We start from the raw sequence: 16,466 nt of genomic DNA, 5'->3' as shown, positions 1-16,466 counted from the left end.
CTGGGGCCCAGGAATAATCATCTGGATTGTCACTCTGATGGCTGAGTGGGGACAATACATTAAAACCCCATTAAAGTTTTCATTATTCCACAGAGCAGATGGGTGTGATGAAAAGATTGGTCCAGTCACTGCGTGTGGTCTTACCTGCCATTAATCAACACAAACTCACATGCTGCAGGCTACAACGGCGAGGGAGTGGAAATCATGGCTGTACTGCCTGACAAAGTAGTGCTCCGATGTGATAACAACCTGACCTTTACTGTCACACTAAAACTGAAATCAGGTTCAAGTGAAGAACCTGCAGGCTACATCATAGGCCTTTCCATCACTTGCTTACAGAGTGAAAAAAAACTGCCACAATTTATGAGTGACAGCTCCTTTAATAACTGCAGTTTGCTGACATATGCTTTCTGCTCAGGGTTGCTTATATTACACCCATTATCCGGACTTTAGTGTCATATAGGAAAAAAGGCAGAGGGGTAACGGAGTGGTTTCCATGTCGGCAGATTGTGTATGAGCCAACCTAGTTCAGGACACTTTGTGAATGGACATTATGCAATGTTGCCCCCCCCCCCCCCCCCCCCCCAACAATCAGCGGAAGGCTAGCCACTTCTACTGTGTACGTTATCTCTGTCAGTGAGGCAGATGAACCAGACTAACAAAGACAGAACAAAAGAGACAATGACAGACATTCTTGCGCTTTAAAATAAAGCGGGTGTACAATATGTTTGCCAAGCCACAGCATGTGCTTGGGTCAAATAAAACTGCTAGAGTGAATGCAGAGTGGAAAAGAGGATGAAGAAAGTGCGAGCATGCCGTTCATCATGTTACACAGCCAGCAGAATGGGCCGTGATGGGAATACAAATGGAACCAGGAGAGGAAAAAGGACACTAAACAAATCCAAAAGAGTAAAATGATGCAGCAAATTGCTTTGATTTAAACAGAAAAAAGCTATCTAGCTGCACCCATGCTCCAGAAATTTGTTTGAATCAAGAACAAAGTTAGTAGAGTAGCCTCAAACATCTGCTAATGCATTTAAAGTAAAACTATTGGAGGAATAGGCGTGAACATAGAGCCTGTTTGATATATTAAATGCAAAACAACCATTTTAGGTCCCTGTGGATTGATTGTTTCAACCGTGGAACACTATGCTCTCCGTGAAATTAAAAGTACCCAGGCAGCTTTATTAAAAAGATTTTTTTTAATAAAAAAAATAAAAAAATGCAGGACAATTTTAAAACGTCATCTTATGCTACCAAAGTGCAATTGCATTTGCGTTGATGTGGGACCTGTTGCTAACAATTAAAATAGGTTCAGTGTGAGTCCATTGGCACTGGTCACCAGAATAAACTGAATGAAGAAGAATGAATAGGCCTTTCTCAGAGTCTATTGGACAAACTGTCTCTTTTGTCCGTTGATGATTCACTGATGTGCTTTGTTGTCCTGATTGGAGAGTTGGTCAACAAACACACACGAACATCCTGTATAACAAGTATGTCCCCACTATGATTTAAAGTTAGTGGTGTGGGGGGAAAAAAGATTAAAATGAAGAGGAACATGACAACCCACATGTACAGATATCCCAGTGAATTGTTATCCAGCATCTGAAACAATCCTCTCTTGTTAACGAATAAAAAGGATGAGGCAAAGACTGTTCGATGCCAGCGATGGAGACACAAACAACTGCTTCCACACGAAAAAGCCCACTGTAGGGAATCACTAGACTGTGAAGGTATGCTCATTAACAGCCTTTTTGAGTATGTGTGTCTTTCTCTGTCATACCTCTGTCCCTCTGGATGGCAGACTAAAAAGCAAAGAACTGTGATAACAGTTAAAAGGGCAGCACGTAACAGGTGCACTGGCACCGCGGCACCCTCGGGCAAAACTCTCAAAACACCTGAGCCTCTGGATTTGCTGTTTATATGCATGTGTGTGAGTGTGAGAAAGTGCTGGTGAGAAAATGAAAGAGCAGCAGACATAAAAAAAAATAAAAAAGAGAGAGAGAGAGAGAGACAAGCCAGACACAAAAAAACAGAGAGGAAGTACAGAGGGAAGGAAAAAAAGAGAGCCTTGTTTGGCCTTCTTAACAGGACAACCCTGTAGGGAGGATATGGTGCCTTTACCGTACTTCCTGCACAGAGGAACTGCTTTTGAACCGGAATTCAACATTACAGGGTTAAATCTTCTGGCCTCCCATACACACACACCTATATTATACACACAAAAAATTCCTGGCAAGCAGAAACTGAACTTCCGCCAAAAAAGTCCTGACCAGAGACAAACAGAGTCAGTGTCCGATGCTGAGAGCACACAGGGGAACATCCGAAAAGAGAGAGAAAAGGCTCTTTGTAGTGATTCTCTCCCACAAGGCAAGCCTCTCCTGTCTTCAACAGGTCCCGATGACACCTCCAAGAGTCATTCTGGGTTTCCCATCGCATTCGTCCTCTGGTAAGTCCCCAAACACGGCCAGAATCTCTCTCCACTGGCAATATACAGGAAACAGACATGTTAATGTGTCTATCTTGAGAGTGGATATTAGTGATCATCTGCACAGCTCACTGCAGGCTCTCTGGTTTTAATTAACAACACAGAACATACTGTGTTTTCATTTTACAGGTTCTTCGAGTGAACAAAAGCTCATCTGTCTTAAAAGTCTGTAAGAGCACCACATGACTCACAAAACAAATTAAATACTGTAGATGAAGAAGCTCCTTTAAAGACAAAAAAGAGATTCATTGGACTATCATCTAAAGGTTTATTGTTTAGTGGAAAATGGAGGGAAAAAATCTGACATGTAAAAGAAAAAAAACAACTAAGCAATGTATTTTTTTGGCATCTCAACAAGCACATTATTGTATGTGAAGATATAAAAAGACTCTTCTCTTAGATGCTATTCTTGTTCTTTCGGTGACCCTGGCACCTAAGGCAATACATAAACAGCTGGAATAAAGCAATTGATCTACTGAATATGTCTGTGTCCAATGTCTGCGCCCGACTCCTGGTGAGCTACTTGCACTGGAATGAAATGAACATGAGCATAAATGTTTGAGGTCATGTCCGTTAAACTGAATACCTGAGGGGCTGTTGGGTCTGTTAAATTTCACCCATCACAGCACTATAATTAGCGGGTATCTTCTGCATATTAGGAAGATCTTTTGACTTGACTGAAATTGGATGTGAAGCAGTGAAACCAGCCTCCACTAGATGAGTTCATCTTTAGAGAGCTAACCTGCCATGGCTCCCCAATCTCCATGTGCAGCAGAGCAAACCGTTACCCACTGATAGCTGGTAATTCCCATCAGAGACACACACCAGCACCCTGTATTGATCTGCAAGATGACTAAGCAGAAGCATCAGTCTTCCAATCCGTGGCGGGCTCCCAAGCGTGACTGTCACAGACCCTGATTGTTCATTTGATTACCATTTCAAGCTTCCAAAACGTCCGCTGGAGGCCCCCTCTGCCACCCATCTCAGCAGGAATGGCAGGAAAAAAGGAAACCTGCAGCGTCAGCCTGTCTCACACTCGAACCAGACGCTGTCAATGGAGAATTAAACTGCCTCGCCAGTTTCGCCCCCGCTCTCTCTCTCCCCATGCAAAAATGTTGAGAGCATGCCCACCCGTACAAATACCCCCTCCTGCCAGGGTTCTGCTCATCATGCCTTCTGTTTGTCTGTGAATGGACAGAGCAGGAGGCACCACGCCAACATGGCTGCATCAGAACAGTATAGACCTCAGGCTGATTTAGTCCACTTATTATTCCAAATAAGCAAGAATGGAAACCACTGCACAACAATTCATCTGAGGTTTAACTTAAAGGTCTCATATTGAGGAAAGCGAGATTTCAGGAGAATCCATGGAGAGATGCACAGTCCATATTCAGAAATTGTGTATTTAAACAAGCCGTCAGGACTTTTGTGAGGTTGTGATGTCACAAAGACACTATATAGATAGAAAGTGCTGCTACAGCGCCGCTACAGTGCAGTACAGTGACGGTGCCAAGAGCGCAGATGCAGAAGAACAAGAAACATTGACCAATCAGAGTAGACTCGGCTTTTTAAGAAGAGGGGCTTATAGGCTATGTTCACACTGCAGGTCTTAATGCACAACTCCGATTTTTTGCTCAAATCCAATTTTTTGTTTGGTTGTTCACATTAGGTCTTTAAATGCGGCCTGTCTACAGACTGCTGTGTGATCAGCTCACGCTCCTAAAGTGACCCGCATGTGGAGTTGAACATTGATGACATCACGCCACAACGGTGTTTACAGAAGCGGACATGGCAACGGCAACCAGTATTGTTGTACTTAATCGGATTCAGGTCACTTGTAACTGCAGTGTGAACATAGCCATGGAGACAGGCGCTATAAAACGGCACATTTCATGTACTTTCAGACGGACATTATGAGAAAAATAATGCGTTTTTTGAACATTAAAGCATGTTCTAGTAGAAACTCAAAATACAAGTATGAACCTGACAATGAGCATCATATGGGACCTTTAAACTCATCTACACAAACAAACCACAAGTCATACTTCCTCCTCAAAGTTTATGGTGAAATGGTGGCAGCTTTCCTTCTAAATTCTTAGGGGTTAAGTGTGACACTAAACTGACTGCACACATAGCGTGACTTTAGACTCGAAAGAATATGAAAGGCCAGTTTAAGGCTTTAAAATGGAAAGTAGAGGCTTACTCACCGTCTAGAGATGAATAGTTACTGAGAAAGAGAAAGACAGACAGGCATGGAAAGGATGTTGGACAAAGCATGCTTTGAGACGGAGAGCTCAATCTCAATTGCAAATCTCATTCAAGTGCTTCATTAAATAATTTAGAAGGAAGTAGAATTTCCCATCATGTCTGTCCGGGCAGCTCTGGCTGTTTAGAGATTCAGAGTTGCTAAATGGACAGAGACAGGAATGACATGAAAAGTGTGAGTTTAAACCATCCAGAGAGAACATGCAAACTTGCCTAAATACACTCTGAGGACATAACTTCATCTACTGTTTGTCAGAAAAGAAATATGTAGAGACAGCTGTGTGACATTTCATGATACAAAAAAAAACATTTGTTGGTCAATTATTTTACAAACAATAACCTTAATCTGGTTGATGAGTCACCGATCAACATTGAATTAATTTGTAAACACTGAAGCAGGTTTGAGGGCGTTAAACAGACACTGCAGGCATACTGATCTGAAGTGTGTGTGCATGTCTGTGTTCCCTGTGGCAGAGAAAGCCAGCTAAAACACAGGCCCCCTTGTGACGATGACCCCTTCACACTCCACAAACATCCTAACAAGTGTCTACCATAGCCCCGGACTCTTCCAATTGTTGCACGTAAGCACCATGTGACCAGGCAGCTGGCACTAGCTAAATCAAAGGCGGCCTTCTCCTCTGGAGCAGCAGGGCAGCACTACCGATACCTTCAGAGCTAAAGCCACTCCATGGCTTAAACACAGGAGACAGTGCAGCCCTATATCGCCTATTCAATGAAGCTCCACGTTGCCAAGTGGGCATCTGTGGCAAAACTCTCCTGTCCCTGGCCCACTGAAGACAGTGGGGGAAGTGTGTGTGTGTGTGTGTGTGTGTGATTGTGTATGTGTGAGTGAGTGTGTGTGTGCTGAAGTGGGAAACATGCAGCACAATGAAAAGACGGGGAGGGCCAGGAAGGAAGGAAATCCTGCTTGAAAAATGGCTTTTGAGACAAAAGCAAGAGAACACTCCACAGTGCAAGAACCTTCTTGAGGGAGTTAAATGTTTTTTACATTGACAGAAAGAAGCTGTAAAAGGCTGTAACCAAACAGAAGGCTAAGCTAAAGAGCAAGCTAAGCTAACCAGTGACATGCTGCGACAGTGAATAAAGCATCTTTCAAACATGCCAACCATAATCTATAGACATTCCCCAACGGAGCTGTATGTAAGAACGCAAACGTCAGAGTCAGGTTGATCAGACATTAAACAGGCTTTACCCTGCCAGCTATCTAGTACACGGTCTGTGTGATGTCTATGTGTGAATAGAGCCGATGATTGCCCGTTTCCATTATGCAGCCTGTAAAACCGGACGGCGTCTTCACGTACAGTAATTCACCCTTCTTCACCCACGGATGTTTAACTGCAGAGTTGATGAGCTTCGGGAAGTTCTGATGGTAAGCTGAAGTTGTCAGACAAATTCAAGGAACGGCAAAAGACTTGTTTGTTTATGACCAAGTTACAAACCGACTACGTGACTGTGTTGTAATCTGCATCGTGTCCTGCCTCCTGCACGCTCAACCTACGCGCCACCCCTCACCTAAAACAAACATTTTCAGTAAGTGAGAATACGTCTGACGTGGAAAATCTCCTGATGTCTGCTACATGTGTAAAAGGCAAACGTTTGAGGACCTGACTTGTCATATTTTGCCCTGAGTTCATATGAGAAAACGGCTTGTGTATTTTCTAAAACGTTGAACTATTCCCTTCACAAAAGAAGCCAGATTTATTTCGGTGAAATGTTGCCGAAACCAAAACCACCATTTCAGGAACTTTGCTCATATAAATCCCATGTTTGATCGACATTTGGCACATGTTGGTCACCCTAATTGATTGAGGCATGCACACAGGTCAGGAAACAATAGCAACCAGCCTTTAAATCAAGTAACATTCACTTTCACTATCCCAACTCTGAGTGAACACAAGATTCAATATTTCTAGACATTCCAAAACTTGGCTTAGTGTAGGCACCCATGTTACTACATATTTCCCGATGTTAATCACATTTGCTCTATCTACATTGCTTAATCTTTTTTTTTGTAAAGATGAATGGTAAAAATATTGAAAGGCATGCAAAACACGGCAGAACTGCTCAATGGGAAGATGAAGGATAATCCCACTCAGTGTTTTTATTGATACGGGACTCAAGGATGATGCAAAACTCTCAGCAGGAGACGGCTCTGTCAGCGCTGAGCTAATCCTCATTATCATTCATCTTCACGCTGGTTAAAGACAGATTTTCTTTAAGATGGGGTGCTAAACAGGTTAACACACACAATGCGTCTACTGATATTGCACGCAGAGGTAACAAATAAAGGTACAGTATAGTGTGACCAAGTTTGAATGCTTTCACACTTCTAATCAGGCAGGGTGGCTGTGGTGTGGAATTGAAAGGCAAGTGAGCAGATCATCAGTTCAGGCGCCTCACTCTAGGGACAGACACAAGAGAGAAACCGCCGACATTCTAAGAGAGCGGAGACTGACCAAATCCAATATAAAAAGAGTCAATGAGAAAAACATCTCATCTCTGTCTCTTCTTTCTTCTGCCTCTTAAAAACACACATATCCAACATTGTTGCATCTATGCATATTGAATTCAACTAAATTAAAACAGATATACAACAAACATCTAGCCTGAAAAGCAGACATCTGCCAAACTCATGGTTTGTTTATTCTGGCAGAGAGGTCTGGCCTCTCTCCCATACAGGCAGATTTACAGCCACCCTGGCCCTGTTTGGACCAATCACAACTGTTTATCTCATGTGGGGCAGGTTGAAGATGACCGACAGCATCAACGTCCACTCTGCAGGTCCGTTCAGCACAGTTTACCAGCTCACAAGATAAAGCTGTGAAACAATACAATGCCTATTGCCTATTTCTAGAGTACTGTTGAGCTGCAATTTGATAAAGTTTGTGACCTGTGATTGGTTGTAGGTTTATCCAATTGCATCCAGAGGCCTTTTGCTCTGCACCACTGATAACTGCCTTTGGCAATTAAAAAATGAACTGAGAGGCATTTGCGTTTACTCTGGTGATGCCAGGCTACCCAACCTCTATATCTGATTTAAGATTATGGCCAGTGATGGGGAAACATTCATCACAGGGCATAAGTGGCAAGTGGATCATAAATGGATAATGGAAGTAATTAAGTAATAAAGAAGAGGCCAATCAGGACAGAAAGAGCAGCCTGTGCAAAAACACTGCTCACTGTGATATCTCTTATCACCAAACGCAGCCTATTCTGGAGACTAACTAATGTAAGCAACAGTAAATGGCTGTGCGCTCGCCCTATGCCTCAAAAGTACTCAATCTTCTCTGATCTGTCACTTAAAAAGGATATATAAATAGCTATGAGACGTGGTGTCGATCTCATTGCGCTGACATAAACAACATTTGCTTTTGGCCCATTTAACCCAACCTCTCCTCATACTCTCGGCAACAGCTCGTACATTAATAGTACAAGTAAATAGTTAGCATTTAGTATATATATTAGTATAGTAAATGTAGTATTTAACAAAAAGTACAATAGTTTGTTTGCTTCCAAACCTAAATAACAAACACACACACACACACACACACACACACGCACGCACGCACACACACCTTATGTTTTCTGTTTACACATTTTGTTTGGGTGTTTTCATCAAATCAGGACGCACTGACCATCAGCATCTTCTGTTCCTGTTTCCATCAGAGCAGAAAACAGGAGGGAGGTGGATGTTGGCGTGATGCCTACAGATTAACAGACAGGAAGGGGATAGGAACAAGAGGTTGTGACCTTTTTGTAGTCATCAGCTGTCTCTCCGGAGCATAGGGGCCAAGATGTATACAAAGCCAAAGACTGCGAGAGATGCGTAGAACTTCTATATACAAATACACTCACACAGGGTTCACTTGAACACCTGGGTTTATAAGAGCCAGTCAATGATCTTTCTTAGCGGCTGCTTTCTCCATTAGGCTTGATTCCTTGACTTCCTGCAGCCTGACCTAAATAAACTCACATATTTGTTAACCAATCACCTTTCGTCAAAAAGCCCGGGATATATGACAATGATAATCACAGGCAGCTGTATTTAAAAGACGTGAAAAAGTACAGGTCACATGAATTTCATCCCTTGATGATCAGTAGTTTTTTAAGAGAAGAGTGCGAAGAGATTGCACAGCATTACAATGCCTCAAACCCCACTTATTTAATTAATTAACTAATTATGCAAGGGATTAAAAAATGTTTTAAACATTACACTCCAAGGCTGCTTAATAGTTCAACAGGCTTTTCTAGGGAAGAGGAAGGCAGCAGCTGAGGGACCACTTAATGCACTGCAAAGCTCTTTGGAATATATTGAGTTAACTTGTGGCTCAGATCTCCCTCCAGAATCCAGACATGAAAGATTGTTCCTTTGTCCCGTCTTGCATTCTCCGTCCTAAGAACATATCATGCGAGCCAATGGTTTTCAATCTCTCCGATATCGGAGACTATGTAAAGTATTTAATTTGACACTATGACTATAAAAAAAACACAGAAAGGCGAAGACCTCATTAAAACGACTGTTTACATTTGTCCTGATTTGTTCCCCTCATTGAGACGCCTCTAAAAATGACTGTCATTTTATTGGCTCGTAGCCGTCCAAGATAAACACCAGTGTCCGCCGCCGCCCACTATCTCCAACTATAACTGTTCATTATGTAAGATAGGCCTGAGATATTTCAAATAGCTTCCCTGGGGCCTTTCTCTCAGTGCTACTTTCTAACTACGGATGGGAATCAAGAAACGGTTCCAGTTGAGAATCAGCTACAAACTGGAATCGGAAACCTGTGTCTCCCAGCTTATCAATTCCTGCCGGCATGTTTTTTCTGACAGTTGCACATCACAAAACAATGTTGTCAAACTCAGGCGCTGCTAGAATCTTGCAACAAAAGGAGGTCATGGCAGAGAGAAGGGAAAAGCGTGGCGCTTGAAGCGTTCAGAAAAAAACTGAAAATCGAAATAAAAAAGACAGCTGTGCAAATATTCTCTCATTTCATCACTGTGTTTCAGACTCAGATTAGAAAACACTTACGGTGACGCTGAAAACTTGCTTAGGCCAACTTTTTTTTCCTACAGAGAATTGATCATAAATTAGTAAAGATATCAATAAAGAATCAATACCCGCATTAGTATCAATACAATCTTATCAATTCCCATCTCTATTTCCAATACTGACACCTTCAAGATGTAATCTGCATATTTTCCCACGAGAGGTTAGGTACGGCCACACAATAGGCTTAGAGTGTCTTGGGACAAATTTCTCTAATCATCCATGTTGTTTTGCCCTATCTTAATAGTGAGGTATGTATGAGGTGCATTGTGTTTGGGTCCCACGGATCAGCAGCAACAATCTCTGCACTACAGTTCAACTTTGGCTATTGACCGGAGCTTCATTGTTCCCCTACATTTCCTAACCTCAGAGGAATTCCTCCTCCAGGAAATATGATTTACAAGAGAAGGCACCAAGCCCAGCAACTTGCAGCGACTCCCCCTCTACCCTTTACCCTCCTGGCAGTATCTACTGTGTGATCAGTTCTACCCTTTTCCTTTCTCCCCTCTAGCAATATCCCGTTCAACCCCCCTCCCAGCTGGTCCTCTGCGGGATTATCCCACCGGGGAGTCGCACAGAGTGTGTCCTCCGTTCTGACCTCTAGACACACAGAACCTTGTGTGGTTCGTTACTGGTTCTATAGCGCGGCAGCAGAGGAAGAGGGGGGAAGCAACCGTGTTCAGATGAAAGTCTTTATTATGACCCCACTCCCCGGTGGGGCTGTCTTTGATCATCCCGAGTATCTACCACCCTACTCCCCGGGACATCTCATATGATAAGACAGCATATAATAGTGGCTTTTTGTCTTTCTCTCTCACTTTCTAGCATTTTCATTATCATCATCTAGCTCCATCGGCTACAACATGCAGCGAAACCAACAACTGCAATCTTTCACTGTCAGATCTCAATCTGATGCATCCATCCTGACATTCCCTGGGCCGGAACAGAGTTGCCTTGTAAGGATCAGTCACTTCTGAAATGCATCCCAGTTCCAGCACCACAGGGGAGATAAAGGAGGGGTGGCTACATTCCCCAATCCCCCCACCAGGACAGAGGACACATTCCCTCATTTCTCCAGCGATGCCACTTCTAAGAAAGGCCAGATAAAGTTGCATCCCCTCCCTGGTCCCTCTGTCCTCCATTGGAAACATCTGGGCAGTGGGAGGGAGGTCAGGGTGTACACATTCATACATGTGGTCTGGGAAATTACTCTTAATAACACACAACACAGCGCCCCTTCAACCTCACTTCCCTGCAAAGTTCCCATCGCACCAAGAAGCCAAAAACTGCTGTGAAAATATGATGGAAGCCATCCAAACCCACAGTCCAGATCACATCATATCAGTGTGTTTTAACACACTCAACAGCCACAGTAAGACTTGATCATCAGACTGTACACAGTGACCACTTTTCCCAGCTTTCTAGTTTAAACAGGGGGCATTTCCCAGGTTTCCTTTCTCTCCTGTCCTCGGGGTTAGGTGTTATTTTATGTTACGCCATCAAGCTGACAGTCTGTGTTGCAGCAACCAACCGTTACACTCAGTATGCAGCTGGAGATGTGTTGCCAGCTGAGCACCAGCTCCAGTGGTTTTTATTTGAGTCCACCTGTGCCGTTCCTGGCAGGCCGCCCAAAACTTCTGGATTTGATCAGAAGTTGGCAGAGGAAGCAGCCGAATGCAGTGTGGAAAGTGGGGTAATCATATAGATGGAACAGTTACGTTGTATTGCACAAGTTACAAGCCTGAGTGTGACAAAGACAGGGTGAGCAGAAACACAAATGTTCCTATTGATGTTTCAGCTCTTTCTCTAACATGGAATGATTGTAAAGGTGGATTAAACACTGTAACTTCCAGTTATACACCCTAAACACAGGGGTAAAAGCAAGAAACCGATATGGTGCCCAAGAACTATAAACAGCTATATCATATGAGCATATGGTTGTTGTTGTTTTTTAGATAAAGGGAGGGGGATCTCAAGCATTTGCTTTTGCTGTGATTTGTTGTTTCTGTATATTTTTTTATATAAATCTTAAATAATCTAGAGCCCCAAATGTTTTATACTAGTTTCTGATGACACAAGTCACCATGAGCAGACTGAGAAGAGGATTAAACATCACACTGGCTGTGCAAGAACTAAAGCTGTGCCATGCCTCTTTGTGCCTGCTCACCCAATTTCACCCTTGCAATGTGAAAAGTTAATAACTCCATCAGAGGGACAGGCTCAGAGAGCATTACAGGTAACAGTGCATTCTTATGTTAGACAGACCGCTGGCCTTATTTAACCCTATAAAACCATTTGTATCATATTTGCTACGCTAGTTTCTGAGAGCTCTATTTTATCACCATTATCAAAACTTTCCTTAAAAACCTGTTGTATACGACTTGATACCTGTACTCTGCCCCCTACTGGATTATCATTCCAATGCAGTCATTGGAGGGGCTTTTTTTTACCTTTTCAAAATGGCTGCCGTCATCAGATCAGCCACACACCTTTTTCAGGAAAACATTTACTCATTTTCAAGAACTTACAGTAAGAATAAAAACATTTTTGTTACTCATTTTTCATGATAAATATCTTCTGTATTGAAATAATGCATAATTATTTAATAGTTCATTATTTTTATTAGAGTTAAATCGTGTTAAAAATGAGTGTATCAAATTTGATACTGTAGGTATATAAGGTGATTTATCCCTGAACACTCATGTCACAATTTTGTAATATAATCTACATCAACACATGTATTACAATACACAGACTATCTTGATGATTTTATTATTCTAATTAATGGCTGAAATGCCATCTTAAATTACATTTGATTTAGAGAAAAATAAATATCAATCAGTCGATTTCATTGCATGTGTTGAGTAAGGCAAAGATGAGAGGTGTGACGGGAGACCGTACATGTGTTTCAAACAGTTTGTCACTGATGAAACTACAGAATAAACAAACCTGTACAGACTACAAGGAGAGGGCAGGTCAGTAAACACAACTTTCAAAGAGATAGAGCAGGTTCTAGGCATGTACATGCATATGGGATGGAGACAAAGCTCCCTACAGTTTGTAATGGGATGTCTGGAGATCGGTTTTTGAAATTGCTTACACCGATTGACTTTCTGGACCATCTCAGTGTGTCTGATGATGCAAAGAAAGATAATTTGTGGAAGCTCAGGCCATGCAAGAACAGTTTCTCTGCATACCACCAGAAGAATTCCATGCAGTTGATGAAATTATGGTACCAATCAAGGGAAATCTCATCTATGTGTCTACATGCCTGCAAAACCTCACAAATGGGGTATTAAGATGTGGGGACATGCTGGACAAACTTTCTTTATGACTTTGATGTTTGTCAAGGTGCAGAAAATCCAGCCAGAGAAAACTCTGAAGAAGGTGTTACAGGAGAAGTTGTGCGACAATATGACATCAACACTTCCAGCAGGAAAAGAATCACAAGGTCTTTGCAGACAACTACTTAAAATCAGTTCCCCTGGTGCAACACCTAAAAGAGAGAGGAATCCACCATGTTGGCACAATCTGAATGAACAGGATGAAAGGCTGCACCATGAAGGATGAAAAAAATTGACGAAAGCAGTGCACCTCAATTCCTCTTTTGGTGGCATTGAACCTGTGGGAAATGTGAAACGCTGGGATTGCAATTCCAAAACCTACATAATGGTACCCAGACCAGCCACTGTTGAAACATACAACAAGTTCATAGGAGATGCTGATCTCCTTGATATGCTGTCTGCACTTTACACGTTCAGCTACAGATGACGAAGATGGTACATGTACATCTGGTGGCACACTGTTACAGTGGCTGTCATCAATGCATGGAAACTCTACAGAAGTGACCAGAAAGTGGTAAAGCCCCAGATGAAACCAATGGCACTGTCAAAGTTTCAGGCTTTGGTTGGCACTTAGTCTCACAAGTGCAGGAAAGGCCAAACTCAGACCACTATCTTCTCCAGAAGAGACTCCAACACCACCCCGTAAAAGGCCAGGCTGCAGTGTGCCTCTTGATGTGAGAAGGGATGGCATTGATCATTTTCCAACATGAGAAACCCGTCAGAGATGCAAGCACTGCACCAGCAATCATTTCTCACATGTCTACTGTGAGAAGTGTAAGGTGCATCTTTGCCAGAACAAGGACCGTAAATGTATTTGTGCCTACCACAACATGAAATAAAAAGGCTATAAAAAGTTTAATGTAAACAAAACAATGAGAAAAACTACCTGACATGTTCTATATTGTCAAAATGGTGTGGGAAAGATCTGTTTTTGTATCTAAAATTAACATAAGTTGGGAACAAAAAGTTGCCAAAACAACCCCATGTATCAAATTTGATACAAAAAATATATCATAAACAAAATGATGTGGCAAAAAAAAAATTGGGATTTTGTTTTAGGGCATAATAAACATTTCAGTCCCAAAAAATTAGAATTTTCTGACTATTTTTTCATGGGTCAGGCTTTATAGGGTTAAAGTAGCCAAACAGTAGCATGTTGAGTTTGTACATTATCCTGTTACACTTGGTGGATGTGTTCTTGCTCTGGAGCCTGATGCACCATGCATACTAAACATGCATACTAAACAGGCTGGTTTTGTTTGTTTGTTGGTTTGTTTGTTAGCTTTGGGGTGTAGCTTTTGGGGGTAAAATGTGCACTTTCGTTTGCCGTCTGTGGTTAAAACGATCGTCACAACTCACCGAGAGAAACTCTAGTGTCCCGACATAATCCCGTTCAGTCTTTAAAAGTTCATTCAGGACGCACACTCGCAACCGCAGCTGTTTCTCCAAGTCCTTCCCGCTTTCAGCTCTGTGCTCACTTCTGCTCTCCTCAGTCATTGTGAGTAAATTCATTCAGGAAAAAAAAAGAAAGAAACTTATTTCCTTTGCGCAAAAGTTTCACATCACAGACCCGGGTTTCAGTTGCGTAGGTTCTGTAGCATGGGCACCACTGATGCGCGCAACCGGTGTCAGCGCTGGAAGTCCGCGAAAAGTAGAAACACAGTAGCGTGATAAAAACAGGTGAAGAGGCAAAGTTTAAAAGACGGAATAAGAACAGAGACAGAGCGCGACACAGCTGCCCACTGAGCGTGGTCGAAGAGCGCGCAACAAGTGGCCACCACTTAGAAAATTGAGTCCATGTGACTCCTGAAATCTTCATCCTAATCCTCCCAGCAGCCTATAACGCAGAGGAGGACCAGTGTCAAGGCAGCCGCAATGCACGCGACGACTTCCGGCTGCTGACGTCAGTATAAAAGTGCAGCGTCAGGTTTTGTGGAAAGACTCAAATATAGATCATACACTCAATTCAATTCAATTCAAAAAACTTTATTTGTCCCCGGGGGGCAATTCAGGGCACACAGAGCAGCAAATCACGACAGTGCAATTATACAAAAAAACATTTTAACCTAACACAAGAATAAAGTGTAAAAGAAGAGTAAGTGTCAGGATGTTAGTGTTTTAGTACAGGTAGGATAAGTGTCAGGATGTTAGTGTGTTAGTACAGGTAGGATAAGTATCAGGATGTTAGTGTGTTAGTACAGGTAGGATAAGTATCAGGATGTTAGTGTGTTAGTACAGGTTAGATACAGAGAACATCGTTGGCGTGAGATGTAGAAAGACATGTGTGTATCAGATGTAAGCAGACATGTGAACGGGTGTATATGATGTAAACAATGTAAACATGCAGTAGACTGTTGAAACAGGTATAAACAGAACTGTAGTGCAGAGAAGATATAAGTGGACAGTGATCAGATTCAGATGAGGTCAGACATGATACATATGTGTAATGAGCAGACGTAAACAGAACTATAGTGCAGTAATATTTACATTTTAATGTACCGGTACTCTCAACTTTCATTTCATGAACTACTAAATGGACCATACCGATTTTATTTGATTTATTCAATCATTTTTTCTTCCTTTTCTTCCTTTTTATCTCTTGATTTTATTCACTTTTTTCTTTTTCTTTTTTTATCTTTGTGCCGTCGATGTTGCTTGTCGTACCATTGCATTATATTGTCAGGTGTTTGGGGTATACTATCTGCCTGTATCAATAAATACATGAAATGAAATTTAAAACAATAAATAACACCAACTCACACTTTAAACCAAATTGTTTCATGATCATGGTTAAGACGATCTATAATCGATGGAAATAGCCCGTGATATTTGCAATAAACGGCATATAGGAAATTAAATGTACATTGACTGAATTGATGCCCTAAAATCTTTTTATTTTTATTTTGAAGGAGTAATTATTGTGCTTCTTGAAGTATCTCCATTTAACTTGACTCTCCTGTAATCCTGGACAGGACAGGCGAAGATTCAAACTGTACATCCTATAACCACTGTGTATGTTGTCTAAAACACTGTTGTTTTATCAGATGTTTGCTTTACTTTTATGTTTGTGTGTATGTTGTCTAAAACTTTATATTAATTCGATCTTGGACCTTGGAAAAAGATTTTGTAATCTCAGTGGGATTTACCTGGTAGATAAAGGTTTTTATGAATAATAATGATAATAATAATAACAATACCCATTCCATCAAAAACCAGTGAGGTTATCACTTGGAAGAAAACCCTGGTTTATTTCTGTAAAGATAACAGGACTGTCAGATAAAGACCAAAGAGCAGAGCAGCA

The 16,466-nt window shown here is 41.8% G+C and overlaps 1 protein-coding gene across 1 annotated transcript in view; it reads right to left on the bottom strand.

Moving 5' to 3' along the window:
* The window catches only part of prex2 (phosphatidylinositol-3,4,5-trisphosphate-dependent Rac exchange factor 2), a 95,484-nt gene extending 80,649 nt beyond the window's left edge, over positions 1 to 14,835 (bottom strand). Inside the window, exon 1 of the mRNA XM_083936322.1 lies at positions 14,525 to 14,835. Within this exon, the coding sequence (XP_083792448.1) occupies positions 14,525 to 14,677 (153 nt within the window). The 5' untranslated portion in view covers positions 14,678 to 14,835. The remainder of the gene's footprint in view (positions 1 to 14,524) is intronic.
* Between the last annotated feature and the right edge of the window lie 1,631 nt (positions 14,836 to 16,466).

Source organism: Echiichthys vipera (assembly GCF_963691815.1).
Source record: "Echiichthys vipera genome assembly, chromosome: 21".
In the NCBI taxonomy this organism is placed as follows: Eukaryota; Metazoa; Chordata; class Actinopteri; order Perciformes; family Trachinidae; genus Echiichthys; species Echiichthys vipera.
This window is presented reverse-complemented; position numbering and strand designations above follow the sequence as displayed.